This window comes from Thalia democratica, chromosome 8 (assembly GCF_965202585.1).
Source record: "Thalia democratica chromosome 8, ktThaDemo2.hap1.1, whole genome shotgun sequence".
Lineage (NCBI taxonomy): Eukaryota > Metazoa > Chordata > Thaliacea > Salpida > Salpidae > Thalia > Thalia democratica.
The window spans coordinates 26026880-26045371 of NC_139172.1; the positions used below are offsets into that span (position 1 = coordinate 26026880).

The 18492-nt window shown below is 25.4% G+C and overlaps 1 protein-coding gene across 1 annotated transcript; it reads right to left on the reverse strand.

Moving 5' to 3' along the window:
* Positions 1 to 3382: 3382 nt before the first annotated feature.
* On the reverse strand, positions 3383 to 9719 carry LOC145843074 (uncharacterized). The gene is made up of 6 exons (XM_082950538.1): positions 9716 to 9719; positions 9378 to 9439; positions 6265 to 6426; positions 4636 to 4803; positions 3851 to 4068; positions 3383 to 3530 (listed from the first exon to the last, which is right to left on the reverse strand). The coding sequence occupies exons 1-6, from the start codon at positions 9717 to 9719 to the stop codon at positions 3383 to 3385; spliced, it is 762 nt and encodes a 253-aa protein (XP_082806664.1).
* Between the last annotated feature and the right edge of the window lie 8773 nt (positions 9720 to 18492).

The following is an 18492-nucleotide window of genomic DNA, read 5'->3' on the forward strand; positions in this document are numbered from 1 at the left end:
CTAATTGAAATTTTAAAACATACTAAAAGTTGGCTTTTTAATACTGATGATTTTTTTTATAAAAGTTATGAGCATGAGCATTTTTTAAATATTTCCAAATTTACTTTATTTGAAGAGCAGTGTTCCTTTAGAACCTTTTACAATGATTTAACTTGTCACAGTTTAAATTTATTATTTTAAACCTTACAACTTGTAGTTACAAGCATTGTTACTACAGTTTATAAACTTTGATAAATTATTTTTCAAAATGTTTTGTATAACGGGATTCCCCTTTACGTGACGCCCCTCAAGGCCGTTCTGCTACAAAAATAAAAATTTAGGTTAAAAGAGGTTTATGCTAAGCTAACAGCTATTGTGGAAAATAGCTCATTTTTTAACCAATTTTCCGCGTTTCAGCTACATTTGGCTTCTCTGTTGAAGAGTTTTGAAGTTTTTGTAAAAAGATTGTCCATTTAGTATGCTTGTGTTTACATATTAGTTGTGCTTTTAGTATAAGAAACTGGTGTAATTGAAACAAAATGGGAGTGCTTCAAATAATTTTCTTAAACTTTAATCAAAAACATGTGATGAGCATTTGTTTTTACTTCAAAACTGAAGCTGGTAGTTTTTGCATTTTTAAGGAATTTTGAAAAAAAAATTATTTAACGAATATTTTTACTAACCCAACTAAATAAAGAATAACAAAAAACAATCTTTGTTAAAAAAAATCTATTAAAACATTTATTTTCTCAAACTTTAAGTTGTTTTCCAAAGTGTGGTCCCTTAAAAAAACCATTAGAATTAAATTTTTAAACAAAAGTTGTCGTCATTTTAATAGTCGTAACTTTAATTTTCATGTACACTGATTATTACACATAGTCATGTTACTGAGGCAAATACAATATTAATTAATCTGTATGCGATTTATTAAAATTTTTTTTTTCTTAATTCATGCTTACAATGATTACACTTATGAAATAATAATTATAATGTATTATAGATTTTTTACTAAATCAAATTAAATGCAAAAGTTGTAACAGTTTGAGAACGTTTTTAAAAATAGCGTTAGACTTTTTCTTCTAATTTACTGATTAATTTTTTGCTGATAAATTTTACCAGACGCTCACAAAACAACGTATTTTGAAGTAAAATTAGACTAATAAGCTTATTCTTTTAGCTAGTTTCAGAGAGAAAATGCTTTAATGTTTTCAAAAATTTACTTCATACGAACCCATCGAGTTTATCCTTTTTTTTAAAGTTTATTTAGAAGCTAACTTTACGGAAAATTAGATATCTAAAACCTAAAGTCATAAAGTATTATTTATCTGCCAATTGTTTTACTTTTTTTTATAAGTTTCCTAACTTAATCAATAACTAATAAAAAGTATAGTTTTAAGAATGTAACAGTCATTAGATGAAAGCATTTTTATGTTTTATAATAGATGTTTTAAATATAACAACTACATGTTTTATTTATGTTTATACAGCTATAGATTATTAGAAAAAATTACAAACTGATCTTTTTGCTGAAACTACTACTAAAATCAGTTTAAGGAGTGATGTTCTAATAGTTAAGTCATTTAGCTAATGATAACTATTAAAACACTTTTAAAATTTATCAGGGTTGCCACACACTAAGGATAACTCAGGATAATTTGAAATTTTTGTAAACCTCAGGTTGATTAAGGAACTAAGGGTTTTATGATTTTTTTAAACTCCGGCTGACTCAGAATACTTAAGTATTTTTGTAAAAAGCTCAGAAAAGTTTTAAGTTTTTGTTAATACCAAAATTAAACTTTTCTAAATTTTTAATGATATTTAATTGATCGAATTTCAATATTTTGTTATTTTATATAAGCAGTTTTGTTCAGGAATTTAATTTTAGTTGGCTTCGAAATTGTTAATTTAGATGAACAGTTTTAAATTTGTTAATTTAAGTTTTAATTTTGTGTTGTAAAATAAAAAAAAATATTAATGTTTTGTATAACGGTTTGTAAGTGTTAGACTTGACTAACCGATATACTGTTTTACTTTTTCTGCGTTCTAAACTTTTGTATACATATATATAATATTAAGAGGAACAAGTAAAACTTTTCAACTTCTATAGCTCTTTCAGTGTTTAAGCACATCCTTAGCAAGTATTTGTTTAAAGAGAACGAGACGTATATAACTAACATGCTTGTACATTTCAAAAACTATTTTCGATTATTACGTTTAACTCCATTAATTTTTTTTTCTATTCAATCAAGCTTTAAAATTTTTTCAATGTTTTCTTTATTTTTATCATATACTTAAACAGACGCTTTGTACTAAGTTTTTTTGAGTAGTTTTCATAACTTTAATGTTTTATATTTTAACAGCTCCATAGTGCACAAAAAGCATCAACTTTTCAAACTGTAATTTATAATATATTCATAAACATATCAGTTGTTGTATAATATGTTTGTAGCAAGGCCGATAAAAGATAACCCTGTTGATCCGATGTGTGTTTTAGTTATAATTTTATCAAAAAGTATTCTTATGTCCAAAAACATCTGCATTTACCTTTGTTTTTAACTACATTATCTGTGTGCGTTGATGATTTTTTTCATGTTTAGCATACGTAAGTACGTTATTTGTCTGTTAATCACTTTGTTATATGAATGATATTTTGTAATAATCTTGCAAACAGCCACTTGCTTATACTAATACAATCATTCAAAAAGGACAATTACGTATAATTCAGTTGATATCTTTCTTTTAATGTTTTTATGTCTGATAAAGTTATCAACTTTCTAGCATAATTATTCGGTATTGTTAATTGTTTCCTAGTAATTAAGTAAACTAGTATAAGCTAAGTATTTTAAGTTTAATCTGCATTATTTTTCTTTACGTATAAATAATTTTTAGGAAAAATATTTAGAAGTAGTATTCTTAAGTTTTTAAATTACGTAACAATGTATTTATAAGTATTTATATAGTGTATTTAGTAGTGTACATTATTTGTTTTTTTTTTGTATAACGCTTATATCATTGTTTAGTAAAGTTCTATTTATTTTAATCCTTACTAACTGAAGATTTAATTATAAAGCTAGGTTTGAAATGAGTTGGGCTTTGCTAAACAATGATACAAAAGCTATACTAAAAAAAAACGTATAACACTATGACGTAATTATTGAACATTGTAGATTATAAAAATTCAGTGCAAAAATAAAACCTATAGCTGATGATCTGAAAGATTTTTGTTATTTTTATGAAACGTATGTTCTGTTTTTTTTTTGCTTTTACAAAATATAAATGCTTGAACGAAAACATATAAAAGTGTAAAAAATGACTCTTATATAAAGAATTTTGAAGTGTATGTTTGTTTATTTGATTATAATCTATACGAATAAAAAAGAATGTACAATCGTGTTAACACAATTTAATATCTTGGATTTGGTGCGTTCCAAAGTGTGATATTTGCATCTTTAAACTTGGTCTTCATCACATCATCCAGATCTTTGCAGTCAGCATTGAATTTTTCTGTATATCCATTTCCTCCGTTGCACAGTGTCCCATTATTGATTGGTCTGAAGTAATATAGATAGTTTTTCAACGGTATTATCTAGTTATAATCTAAATAATGACTTTGTGAAAAACGTCATGTACTTGACTAGTATGATTAGATAAAACTATTTTTTAAGAAATTTAAAAAATATTTTAAGTAATCTGTAATTAAGGCTCTTAAGTGCAATAAAAATTAAAGTAAAAGCTTATAAATGACATTTAAAGTAAACACAATAATACTTTTGGATAACAGAAAAATAAGTAACATCTAGAAAATACACAAACGAAAATTTTACATAAATAATTTAGCAATCTTCCACCAAATCAATCTAACTCAACTAACAGTGGATTCATGCACAATCTGATGAAGTGAACTTTTTCGACTTTATCTCTCTCGCCATCACCACACTCATTCATCTGGAACCAGTCGGCCCATCCCCCGTTCAACGTGGTCTTCCTGTAATACCCGTCGTTGTCGAACGGCGCGGGCACGATGTACTTTCTCAACGGGGTCATCACCTTCCAGTAACTGTTGTCCCCATCGACGTCAGCAAATCCGTGCTGTGACGAGTTTGGAAACTATTTACTTTCTGAATTGCTTTGGAAGTGTTTTTGCAACCACATAAATTATTAAATTAAAAAAAAAAAAACGAGCACTTGAGTTAAATTGTTTGTTTATTGACTTTATTTAAGAAAAAGTTTTAAGAAGATAAGTTTAAGTTTGTTTAAAAGCGAAGTGTACATAAAATACAATTTGTTTTATTAAACACTTTCAAAAAAAAAACAGTTAAACACTAATAGCAAAGTTTAATAACGGAAATAATAAACTAGCTTGTTTATTACTAAATATTACTTTAATGAATTAAAGTGCGTAAACCTAGTTGTTTGTTAAAATAGTAATACTCTTTATTTCTTCTGTATATAAAAAGATAAACTTACAATTGTCACCCGCACCATTCCCACCCACGCACAATATCTTTGTGCTGTCACTGGTATTTCTAACCTTTAACCTTGGTTGGTAAGTGGATATCGGATTTGATCAGGTGGGATTCGTGCGGGTGGGAAATGATCGCGGGTTAGACTTAAGCGGTTCACATTTTAAATAATGTGTTCAGCAAATCAACTTACATGATCTATGTATCTGTACATGGAGTTTGTAACTTTCCGATAAGATTCAGCCGGTTTCCTAATGAAGCTGCGAATTTTATCTTCAAGTTCGAACTTTTCATGCCTCTTCCACGCTTCATTTTCAAGGATATTTTCAATAAATGACCATTTTACTTGTTTGTGAACAGGCTGCAATTTATTTAATGTATGTTTATTTATTTGTTTAAATTTATATGTTAAATACAAAAAAGAATCTAATCTTATCGGTAGGCGCAACTGCAGATGTAAAAGTTTAAAGAACTTAACATTTGTTCAAGTAAAAAAACTTTTAAGTATTATTTTTAAGATTCTTAATTTGTTTTATATCATCAAACGAAATTGTGTTTAGCATTTTTCGTTAAGTTTACGGTCCTCTGACTGTTAAAGTCAGAAAACTAATTTTTATAAACGCCCCTTTTTCAGTAAATAATAAAATTGAATACCCGCCCCACTCATTACAAACCCTAGAATGTGTAAATTTCTCGTTAATTATGCCTAAAAACCTTTTTTGCTCTTTAGTGTAATTTTGAATTTAATGTAAAACGTATCTCCAAGTTCCCTCTTGTTCACGGATCCCTTTGCAGCTTATCGCCCCTGACTTGCTAAGATGGCCCTAAGAGAGTTATATGGAGATTTTTGGTAAACCATAGTTTTAATTGTGGCATATCAAGGTTTTAAGACAATTTAACCAAGGAACTTTTTTAAATGCCCTTTCCATTTATACTTTATAACCACATCATTATGGCAATATAATGTTTCACAGTAGATTACAAAAATTATTAAAAGGTTGAATATCACTATCCTTTTTGAAAATACAACTATTGAGCTGTTAAGTAGGCTTCAAGTTATAATCAGTTATTTAACATACCAATCACAAAATCATACTTCGATCATTAAAATTTTAATGTAGCTCAAAGTTATTTGTTTTTTATAAACTTTGAAAAAGTTTTATTCTTATATTTTATAACATTGTGTTTGCAAGTACTACGTTATATCATAAAACAACAAAAACATCGGCGAAAGTCTGCAGAGCAGAAGCCTGGACTCTAGTATGCCTTGAGACAAGCTCAAGTTTACTGAGGACGAAACCGGTCTCAGCCTACCAAAGCTTGTGGTCTGATGATCGAATTCGTGTGATCAACCCTTTTATATCATAAAAGTTATCTTGTTTTAATGCCAGCTTTTATAGTTTCTACTTAAAGCTATAACTTTTTAAAAAAAAGTTTAAGCAACATTTTTATTAAAATTTATTTGAAAACTTCAAAATTTTTCATTTTTGTAAATTAGTTTGCTTACCAATTGAAATTTTGAATATATATCAAAAAAAACAGTCATAAAATCTTATTTAACAATACAATTTTCAAAATGAAAGTTAGGATTTTTGGGAAAGATTAAAGGCAGACTTTACAATACCACTACTTAAAGACTAAAAAACAGTAATTTAAAACCACTTTAACTTATTTAATTCAAAAGGTATGTTTGTATTTGAGGCTGTTTTACCAAATCTTTTTTCGAGATATAGTAAAAAAAATATTGAAAATGTACCCATTTTCAAAATGAAAAGAAAAATTTTCAACATTGAATAGTTATTGTACGCAACTCAACACAAACCCGAGAAACTCTTGAATTCCAGTTGTAAACATGATACGTCCAAAGTCTGTCTGATTTCACCGCCATTTCAAATTCATCAGTGTTGGTCGGGCAACAAGCTTCCCCAAAACTTCTGGTCATATTTCCGTCAACCACTTTGTACCGTAAAATATCGCGATGTCCCTTTATAAAGTTTGCTCGTAAAAGCACTAGATTTTTTAAGTTTTTTTAAAGCTTTTTCCGTTTAAACTATTTAAAATAAATGTAAAAATTAATCTAGTTTTGTAAAAAGTTTTAAAGTTCAATTTGTCAGTAGTTTTATAGCTTTTGATTTAAAGTTATCTTTTAATAATAATCTTATAAAAAACATTCAATGTGGTGTACGACTCGATAACCGAAAGGTTCCTTTGTAAACCAGGTCCTTAGATCAAACTTTTTAAGCGCTTTTTTTTTATCGTTCAATAAACAACATATATATTTAAAACACATAAAAATGTTGACCGCATTCAGATTGCATTTATTGGTTATTTTTTAAATCAAGTATAAAATAGAAAACAACTGTGTATATAAAAAATACGTTAATGTCTTTTTCAAGCTTAGACCACGCAGAATTTAGCAATTTTGGCCTGACATGCCCCGATTTGTATTTAAATTTTCCTTATTTGTTTTTTTAACAGGTAGCCTATAGAAAATTAGGCTTTTAAGCACATTTTTCATTTGTAAAGTTTGAAATTATTATTAAGAAATTATTTGTTCACTAAAAATTTGATAAGAATTCGAGTTTTTAGAACTTTAACCATTATGTAACACCTACATAAATACTTAATATTTTATCTTTAAAGAACTTAGTAACACACTCTTGAATTTCAAAATCTACTTCAACTACAGCCACACTAAAACGGTTACATGACAATTCAAATTCGGACAACTCAAATTCCGACATTTCAAATTCTTAAAAAAGTATTTAAAAAACTATATCCAAAAAAGTAATATAAAATTAGAAAAAATAAAAATAAATATGTACACCTTATTAAAATTTACAAGAAACTTTTTCATTTTTGCAAAACCTTTAATATTTTTAAAATATTTTAAATTTCCAAAACTAACTATGTTTTTTATTTTATTTAATAAATAATAATTATATTTGCAAAAAAAGAAAAAAAAAGACTCGTAGATATTAGTAGGAACTACATATGTAATTTTTATATTTGACAAATATACATTACTATCAATTATTTTAAGAATTTGAATTTTCGGGACTTGAATAGTCGTGCACCCCACTAAAAAACCATTAAATGATGCTCATCAACCCCTGAGTGTGAAAAATTAAAAGTACATTACTGGTAAAAAAAATTATATACATTACTGGTTTTTAAAGAAATTTAATCCTAATTAAGTCTGCAAAGCAAAAAAATAATAACATATTGTAAACAAAAAAATAACTTTCAACTTTATCCAATTTGCGTGTTTTACATTCTATAAAATTTACTTTTTTGTTGGTTCTAAGCATATAAGCTTACAAGTGTTTTATAAATACATAGTATCATCTAAAAAAGCAGTTTGTTAAAAAATTAACATTAAAAACAACTTAGTTTAAAATTTACTAGTTTTTATATAGAAAACCTGTGCAAATTTAACTTTTATTGTGCAAAACAGACTTTTCAAATCAATACGAAAGTTCATTAACAGTGCATTTAACAATTAGTTTCAATTAATATATTTATTGGCCGTTTAGTTACTTTTTTAAAAATTACAGGATTGTACGCAAAAATTTGTAACAATTTTGAATGTTGTGCAGTGCATTAATAATGGGTAGATTGAAAACTATTTTTTTTGTTGTGAGCATTTCAAACTAACTTTAAAGTAAAATTTAAAAAAAAGTATTCATTATAAATTAAACACCAGGTCCAAACATTTACATATACAGGGTGCACGACTACTTAAATTCGGACAAGAAACATTTCTTTTTTTATTAATTTTTAATAGCTTTTTTTTTATTTGTTATTACTGTTACCCTTAACCCTTACCCTCGATCGGTAGCTTTTTTCTTTTTCTTTTTTATTAATTTACCTTTTTGTTTTCTTATTTAAAATAATTTTTATTAGTAATTTTTATTATTATTTTTACTATCACTGTTACCCCTAACCCTTAATTCGATGGGTAGCCTTTTTTTATTAATTTATGTTTTAGTAATTTTTTCATTTGTTTTAGTTTTTTTTCTATTATTTTTACTTTTGTGCAAAAATGATCTATTGTGCAAAATTTTCACTCGTGAAATTTTGTCGGCGTGCAATTTTGACCCGTTCCTATTTTTTCTTATATATGTTTTAATTTTAAGTGTAGCTTATTTGATTGTAATATTTATATTAATTGAATAACTAAACAGAAGCAAAAATTATTCTTTTGAAATGATAAAAGCAGCTTTGTTCTGGCTGGCTTAATAAAAAAAAACCGAGTTTTGAATCCACCCTTAATGTTTATGCAAGTTTGAATAATGATGTTCGTTATTTAATTTGCTTTAGGACACTAATATCTTAAAATGATTTTTAACCAGAACTGCTTCGTTTGTTTTACAATCACAATAGTTACAGTTTCAATTTAAACAGTTTCAGTTATTATCCTACAAATTTGCTTTTTGAAATTCAAGAAACTTGAAGTTTGTACTGACAAACCCTGGTGTTTTGCCAACGTTGTTAAGTTTACTGATTAAGTACAATTTTACTGCGGCATGTACGCTCTATACATTTCTTTATTATAATAGATCAATTTTTAAAGCACTTTAGTATAAAAATTACTTATACAGTGTTCACAGCAGAGGCCAGCAAAGCAAAAATATGCAGTATACAAGGTACTTATCAGCTAAGAAAGTGATTTGTTAAGAAAATATTTTTTTTTCAATTACATATAGGTTTTTATTTAAATTTATTATTATTATTTACCAGTGCTGTTTTATTGCTTACTTTTTCATATTTTTGTTTTAAAGCAATTTTTATTACTACTATTATTATAACTTTTCATAGCACTGTTTTCAATTAAAATTAGCCTTTATTTCATTTAGATTTGCTGACCCTAGTATAGAGGATGGTTTCTAGTTTATCAATTCATAACATTATCAGTATAAGTATGGAACTAACATCAACTCCAATGACGTATTCATTGTGCCTTGGTGAGTCCCCACATCTTTCAGGAGCAAAATCTAAAATTATGTTAGTTTTTATTACTATAACTTGCTATTTTCAATTGAACAGAAAAAAGTATTTAATTTTTTTATGTCTATTTCACCTCATTAGAATAACTTTATATAAAATTATGAAATTATACTGATAATTTAAGATAAACTATTTGATAAAAAACACTGTTAAATTTAGTTTGTATGATTTTAAAGTAATCAATTTTGTTTGCATTTTTAGTTTCGTTTAATTTGATATAACTGTTGACAAAGTGAGAATGTTACTAAAAGATCTATATATACTCATATTTTGCAATTGCACAATGTTTTAAACATAAATACAACAAGCATATAGAAATGCTTGATTTAAAGCAGATTAAGAGGTTAATTTTGTGTGTCGCTTGAAGAAGATCATTGTTAAACAGAAACAAATTGCCAAAACAAAAGCAAAGCTATTAAACAACTAAAATAACAATAAACAACAAGCTAAGCAGCTTAAATGCATGAATTTACTTTTTATTAATTATATCAAAACATCTTAAACTGAAGTGCCATCGTTTAAATATATGTAATTCACTTTTGGATTACAGCTAGCATAATGATGAATAAAAATAATAAATAAATTCGTTTATGCAATTTTTATTTTTTTATTGCAGAACATATCTTATGTTTAAAGTTCTTCAAAATTTTTAGCACAAATTTTAAGCTAATACCTGGATTGTTAAAGGTAAACAAAAACTAATTTTTATATAGATTCATGATGTATAATAAAACATAAGCTTTGGTTAAGCAAACTTTTAGTTAAAAAATCAAGCCATACTGTATTTCAAACTATTTTTAGATTACTTTATCTGTTTTTAAAAAGAAATTATATTTAAGTTTTAAAGTTGAAATGTAGGCATACAAATATATATATATATTAGCTTAACAGTTTAAGAGTTACATAAAAAAAAACAATAAAATTTAATTAATAGTTGCAGTTGAAATTAAAAAACAATTCTAAAAATACTGATTTATTGATTTAAGATTAATATACAGTCTTAATGCCTTGCAGCTTAAGTAAATTTTGAAAACTAGGGTACAAAGTTTTTGCTGAAATAAACTTTTTTTCAATTATTTAATTGTTAAAGTACTATCTACTTACAAAAACAGACTTTTTTAAATATTAAATCAACATTTTTATACATTTATACTCAACTTATTAAAAAATACACTTACTGTTAACTACATAGTTTTCTGTTGCAAGACAAAATTCGGAAATAACTGTAGCAGCGGCTAGCAGAAAAAATTTAAGAAACCACATTTAAAAAATTAATTTAAGCTTTTTAACAATATCACATTAAATGAATTATCACCAAAAATGTATCTATAAAAATCGGTCAATAACGAAAAAATTGGCTTAACAAATACACTAACACATGAATTGTTGTCAATTATTAAAATATAGATATCAATCGTAATAACTATCAAACAAAAAACATTTTATATAAAATTACTTTCATTTAGAACTATTTAAAACTTATTTTACAACACCTACTTGTTCTAGCAACATTTAAACTAGCTGAAGGTCATTTTTATACTTTGTTACGCTTGTAATGCGCATGCGCGTTAAAAAGTCATAAAACAAAAAGTATCTTTTAGTAAACTATGTTTTCTACCAGCGATTTTGAAAAACTTCATTAAAACGAAGACTGATCATTTATATTTGTACAAAATGTAATACAGTTTCGGTTTGCTTTTATTACTAATTTTCTGTTTTTTTCTTTGAACATCTAAATATCAAAGGACATTTAAAGTATAGAATTTTTAATGATAAAAAAGAGAATGTTTATAAATTTTTACATTTATTTTATTACCAACACAAGAATATTTAAGTTTCAATATATTTCGCTTACTTGTCAAAGATATTTATAACAATTTGCATTAGTGATCTACCTTTTCCGGCCGGATAATACCTTTTTAGATTCGGATCGACCCAGATTATAATTTAGAAAAGTATATGGATTCAACCAGATACAAATTTTGTAGAGTCGGTAGATCACTAAATTTACTTTACTCTTTTCATATCCTTTTAGTTTCAATAAATAAGGTATTATTATATTGCTTAAAAAGTTTTAAGTGAAAAAGGGTTGGTAGTATTTGAGCGCCATAGTAACGAATCATTTCAAGTTAGTGTATGTAACCGTTTTAACTTTGAAAAGTTTATAATAACTTTTTATATTAGTACTGCACGACCATCTTCTGTGTATTTTAGAATAATATATTCTGAAGCTGATAACTTGTACAAGCAAAAGCGTAATCGATTTCTTTCAAAGACTGGTTAAAAGCTTTTACATCCAAAATTCAAAAAGAAAGAATAATTTTATCCGTAATTTAAGAGTTAAGATATGTCTGGCTTAATTGTAGTTTGTTTTATAATTTTTAAACAGTTCCAAAATTTAATATTCTGTTTAATTTTTTGTAACAGTAAAAATTCAATCTTAGGTTAAACGTAAAAAAATATCTTATTTTTATTTTGTTATCCAATTTAAGCATTTACTAAAGCGAAAACTTAAATTATTTTGATAATTGTTTTATTTACAAATACTAAAAATACAAGCTAATTGTAAATTTAACTTGTAAAAGTACGAAAAATCTTCAATTGAGACCTTATGTTTATAGCTTGAGCTATTTTATCTTTAGCGAGACGTATATACATATTTTTAATAAAATATTTAAACAATAACAAAAAACTTAAAAATTTTTTTAAAACCGTTATTATTAAGTTAGTAACAACATAATACGTAATACTTTTTTACACTACAAACAACTTATTAATTTTTTAGGATCCAGATCCGTCTGGATTCTAATTTTATAAAAATCGGATCCGGTAGCATACTAATTTAAACATTTTCTTTATTTAACTAACACACGTTTCTCTGTGTTAAACAACTAACACAGTTCAACGTAAATCTGTAAAAAATAAGTACTGCAAAAGAGAATAGAAAATTAAGAAGATAAATATGTGTATATACTAAAAGATAAGCATAAAAAACATATACCAGTAACTAGTAAAAAATATAATACTTGTTAATCATTCCAATAATAAAGGGCGTAAATCAATAGGCATTATTTAGATACTTTGAGCTGTAGTACTATGAAAAGTTTTACTATAATAAACAAATAATATAAATTTACATATAATTTTTTATAGTACTAAAGTTAAAACGTGTTAATTAAAGCTTATTGACTTACTTAATTTTACGTGGTGAGTGATTAACATATATTTTATGTACTATTGGTGTTTAATGTTTAATATTTATGCTTATAGTTTACTAAATACACGTATTAATGTTTTTTATCTTTGAACAACTTTTTATTACTTACTTTGTACAGAACTACGTGATATTGTGTTAGTTGTTTAAAGTAGAAGATAATGCATGAGTTAAATAATGAAAAGTAGTGTGCAAATGGATTTTATTATTTTACATTCCAACAAGCTTGTATCGTTAGCGTCTGTAATAAGAAACGTTTATCTAGTAATTTTAACATTATAATAAGAAGTTTATTCAACAACTAAAACTTTTTAAAAGCAAAACTTGTAGTAATTTCAATAATAACTTCTGCTTTACATTTCTACAAGTTTTAATTTTAAAATGGCTAGAATTATTATATTTTGCAAAACAAGTAAAAAATATTTTTTACTCTCGCTAGAGAAATATTATAGCCTTAATAATTCAATAACAACTACTGCTTATTAAGGCTTATAATACTCCTCTAGCGAGAGTAAAAAAAATCTTTTTTACTAGTTTTGCTTAATATAATTCATAAAGTTGCTTAATATAGTCCATACCGTAGATATTGTATTATCATTGTATTTGTTTACAAAGAATATTTTTTGGTGCGTTCCACGCAGCGTCCATCACAATCCTTGATGTTAAAACAACAATGTGTATCTGTGTTTGAGCTTCAAAACGGTTCTGGAGGTTTTGGTATCACATCTTTGCAAGTAGAAAATATACCGAAGTTTTATTTATTTTTTGCGTTGCATGTATAAATGGTGTAAAACATTATGTGACTGAGTAGAAACCATCTAATACCGTTATTGGAAACAATTGGTTTTGCACTTGTTAAAAATGATAAAGCTTTTGAGAAATGTAAATAAAGTTTAACTGATAAAAACTGTTGTAACCCTGATAATTTCCTCTTTTAAACTGTAGCTTCTAGTTTATTTCTGTTTTTTTATCTAAAGTGAGAAATTTTATATATATAGGAATTAGGAACAAACAAAAACGTGAGTGTTTTAAAACTACAAAATATTTGTAACAAACAATTTAAAGTTTTTTGTAATTCAATAAAATAAAGTAAAGTAAGTAATGTTTATATTTTTTGATTTAATTTAAACTTTTGTAAAAATTTTGCAATACTTTTTTTAACTTAAACTTTTCTAGTGCTTGAAAAATAACAAAAGGTTTGCAGAAAACATTATGGTATGTTTAATATTTTATATCAATATATTTTTTTGTAACAACATTTAATTTATATCTAGAGCAAAACAACATATTTAATTAACTTTATAATATATCCACTGAACAAACTTGTTCGAACTTATGTTTTTTTATTATTTAAAATTAGTTCTATAATTAACAAGGAGATTAAAAGTTTTATATATATCCTGTACGAGAAAAAATAAATTAATATACTAGATTAACAATAATTTTTTGTTCAAGACTACAATTGCATTCATTTTTTAATAATTTAAATAATTTTGAAGTAGAAGAATGATTAAAATGGAAGTTGCTTAAAAAAGTGATAAATATAAAACAGATTAACTATGTTTAACATTTTTTTGTTACTAATCGCTTATTTTTTTAAAGAAGCTATGTAAGTGTTAATTTTTTATACTTTTTAGTTACTTTTTTTTATACTACACGAAAAAAACTAACTGAGAGGTACATATTATGGATAAGCCAAGTATTTCAAAGCTATTTGTTTACTTCAAAAATAAACAATTGAAATATAGAAAACATAAACAGTTTAGAAAAGTTGTTTCACAGGATTGACCTTAACTAACCACAAATACAGCTGCTACTTATTGATGCAAAAAATAACTAGTAAAGTCATTTTTTATGAAAAAATAAAATTGTTTTATCAGTGGAATTTATTTTTAATTACAATAATGGAGAGCAAGTTTTTTGTAACCTCCAACTATAATAGCTTATTAAAATATTATATTGCTTTAGCAAACCTTACTTTGTATAAGTCTAAGTAGTATAGTTTTTTTTAAAAATTGATGGATGCGTGCAGATATATTTGTTTTTTTACGAGAAGTATAAGTTTGTAGATCTTTATTGATTTAATATGAAAAATTCAAATTTCGATCGGTCATTGGTAAACCTTTATTGTTTTTACAATGCAATTAAAGTTGCAAGCTGCGAACTTATAGTAAGTAATTTTTAATTGACCGGTTTTGTTTTTAACCAAGCTTAGTTAGTGTAAGTTTTGTTGCATTAAAGCAAAATTATAAAGTATTACAGAAAAGTTATATAGCTATAAAATATTTAAAAGTTTGCTTCAATTTATTTAAGCTAATTAGTTTTTAAAATTTGTGTACTATTATTTTCTAATCCTAATTTGGTATCTTAATTAAGTAGCTTGTGATATAAAAAGCTTATTTAAAACTTCTAATTTGCTTCTAAATAATTTGATATAATATTCAAAAACTTGTTACAACATTGTTAGTTTAGTTGACAAGAATTTTTCACAAATTATTTTTTTATATAAACTTCACTACTTAGTAGAAAACAAACGATGTCAAATAATTGTTAAAGTTTTTATGACAAGTTATTTATTATAAGCTAAGTTTGTTCGCATATATGAAACATAGACAACAAATTGTTACAAATCAGTAGAAGCTTTTAAAGCAAATTGATACACTTATTAATTAAAAAAAACATTAACTTACAAAAAATTTGTTTATCCATTTAGTCTTTATATAATATATTTATCGATTATGTTGCACTTTTTTGTCGATTTTATATTTGTTTTTCTTTGGGCTCAATAAGATTAGTTAGGACTATCGTGGTACTTCTACAACCAAGTTGAGACTATATATCAAATTAATATCTTGTTTTTGTGAAAAAAGAATTCTAGCTTTAAATAAAGTTCACTAAAATAATATCATTATTTTTGTAAACTTGTAAAAAACGAATTTTCGTAAAAAAAGCTTTTGAGTATATGTACAGCTTCGAATCTAAATGGTATTTTATCATACTTATACTTATATATCTTATTTATAAATATAATATTCTTCTGATAGTAAAAAATACGAATTGTTAGGTTTAAAAGGTTAAATATTCATTTTAGTTTCGCTTAAAAAGCATTAATAGTCAGTTCTCAAAAGTATTTAAGTTTGCAGTTGGACAAGAAAGTGTTTGTTGTTACAAATGTAGTAGAATGTGTTATTAACAATTTGTCGTATACTAATTTTTAAACTTACCCACAACTCTCCTTTAAAATGTATTTATACAAACTATTTTGGATTGCAACTTTCACAATTTATTTTGGATCGGGCTCAGCAGCAGAGAACTACGTTGTCAACAGTAAGTGAAATTCGTAGCAAAACAAATTTTAATATTAAATAACTTTTGCTATGTTTAAATTAAAAGAGCTTGTTTAATAGTATAATTTTTTGTTGCGTAAACTCTTTTGAACTGTAGTTATATTCTCAACTGTATGTTACATTGATCTCGTAATAATGTTGGCCAATTTACAACTGTAACTGCATATGACTCAATTTTAAATTTAAGTTATATTCTTATATACCTACATATTTACCCTAATAAATAACTATGAAATAAGAAACATAGCTTCCTTTCTAAAAAACTAAATACACAATATAAACAAAAATTAAAATTCAGGTTGTAAGTCAATACTTTTAGATTAGTCAAACAAATCAGCAATCATTAAGATTTCTAAAATATGCGTTTAACTTAAGATTTGGCATAAGTTTTCGCATTTTTTTTAGTTATAATTTTACAATGTTTTTTTTTCTGGTTTAATTAGGTACACATTGTTTTAAAAACGATTGTAAAATGTTAATCACGTTAGTTCGTTAAATTTTAAAATTTGTTTAAACTCTAGTAATGTTTTGTATTTTTGAATGGGACATTTGCATCACGTTTCATATTTTTTTGATGCTAACAAAAAATATTTTGCACCAAAACTTTATTAGTTCTAATAAGTTTTCGAACTAGCCTAACCCTTAAACAACTAAAAAATTTCATAAAACTTAAAATACACGAGCTTAGATAGTTTACATTTTTTATTCAGTAACTTAAAATCAAAACTTAGGTTTTTTAAATAAATTACATAAAAGCTAATTGACATTAACATCAAACTTCTAGATCGTGTGTTTAAACCGATATAAATGTATTTATAAAGGTTTGTATAGTTTACCTAATATTAATTTTTAGTTGACTAAAAAACGATTCGAAAAATAATTATTTCTTCGTATATTAAATTTCATTCAATACTTTTATTATTTTATCATCAAAGCTAAAACTTATTTTTTAATCTTAAAAAAAATTAGTCAATAGTTTACTAGTCTTGAAAACAGGTTTGGGAAGTCTTTTTAATTTTGTTTTGAAAATGCTAATACTTATTCTTACTTGAATTTTTTTAATTTAAGTGCATTATTACAAAGTAAAAAATAATAGTGTATAATTGATGTAAGAAAACAGTGTTAGTGCTCATAGAACACGCAAAACATAAAGTATTTTATAAAATTTATTTATATGTATAATTTATTATAAAGTTATCTTAATTTTTGTGCTTCTTAAAACTAACTTAGTTATATCTTTAGATTTCGCACCTGAAAGATGTGGAGACTCACCAAGACACAATAAGTACGTTATAGGAGTTAATGTTGGGACACGTTAAAAATCCATCCGCCATCAAAATCCACCCAGTCAAATTGAGATCCACTTACCGATCGAGGGTAAGGGTTAGGGGTAAGAGTTATAATGAAACATAGATAAAAAATAAATTAAAAAATTGAAAAAAATAAATAATAAGTTAAAAAAAAAATATGAAAAAAAATCGAGTAGATTTTGAACGCGGGTGGATTTTGAGAGTATACCGTTAAAGTTAGTCCCATACTCCCATATACATTTTTATAAAACTATTATCAGTCTAAAGGACACTACTTTTTTTAATTACTGTAGATGAATTAACTAAAACTTATATACTATAAAATATACTACAAAATAGATTTACTATTACGAAAAAAAAGAAACCCTCCAGTTTTTCTAGTTATGGTAATTTTTTAAAGTTGTTAGTTAACACATTTGTTAAAAAGTATTTTAAAAAAAGGTCTTTTCTCTAAAAGTGACTTTGATTAATACTTTTGATTGCAAAATTAAGTCCATTTTTGATTACGTGTCTAAACAGGGACATCGAGATGTTTTACGGTACAAAGTCATTAACGCCACAATGACCAGAAGTTTTGGAGGTGCTTCCTGTCCGATCAACTTAGATGAATATGAAATGGCGGTAAAATCAGACAGAGTTTGGACGTATTATGTTAGCAACTGGAAATCAAGAGTTTCTCGGGTTTGTCTTGAGTTGCGCATAATAATTATCTGTTGCTGGCAATATTATTTAGAATAATTTTTTCAAAGGCTGTTTTCAACACTTTTTATTTTTTAGGTCTTGTAAAAAAGTATAAATATAACATTCTAAAGTATTAACATATTCTTTAAATTATATATTGAAAATCAGATTGAATTGATGGTTTTTTTATTGAAGATAATTCATGAAGTCTATCATTATCCCTTGCTGAAAAACAAAACTTGCATTTTCAAAATTGTATTGTTTAATAAAAATTAATATACAGTTTTAAAAGTAAATTCTATAAGTACGAACTATTAATTCAAAACTCAGTTATATACTTGATAGGCAAAACGATACAAAAGTAGTAAACTTATTTTAAAATTTATTTAAAAAGTATCAAACAAAATAAACTTAAACTCTTATTTCGGAAACTTTAATTTTGAAAATAAAGTACTTAAATAAATACTACACATAGTAATTTTCTTTTA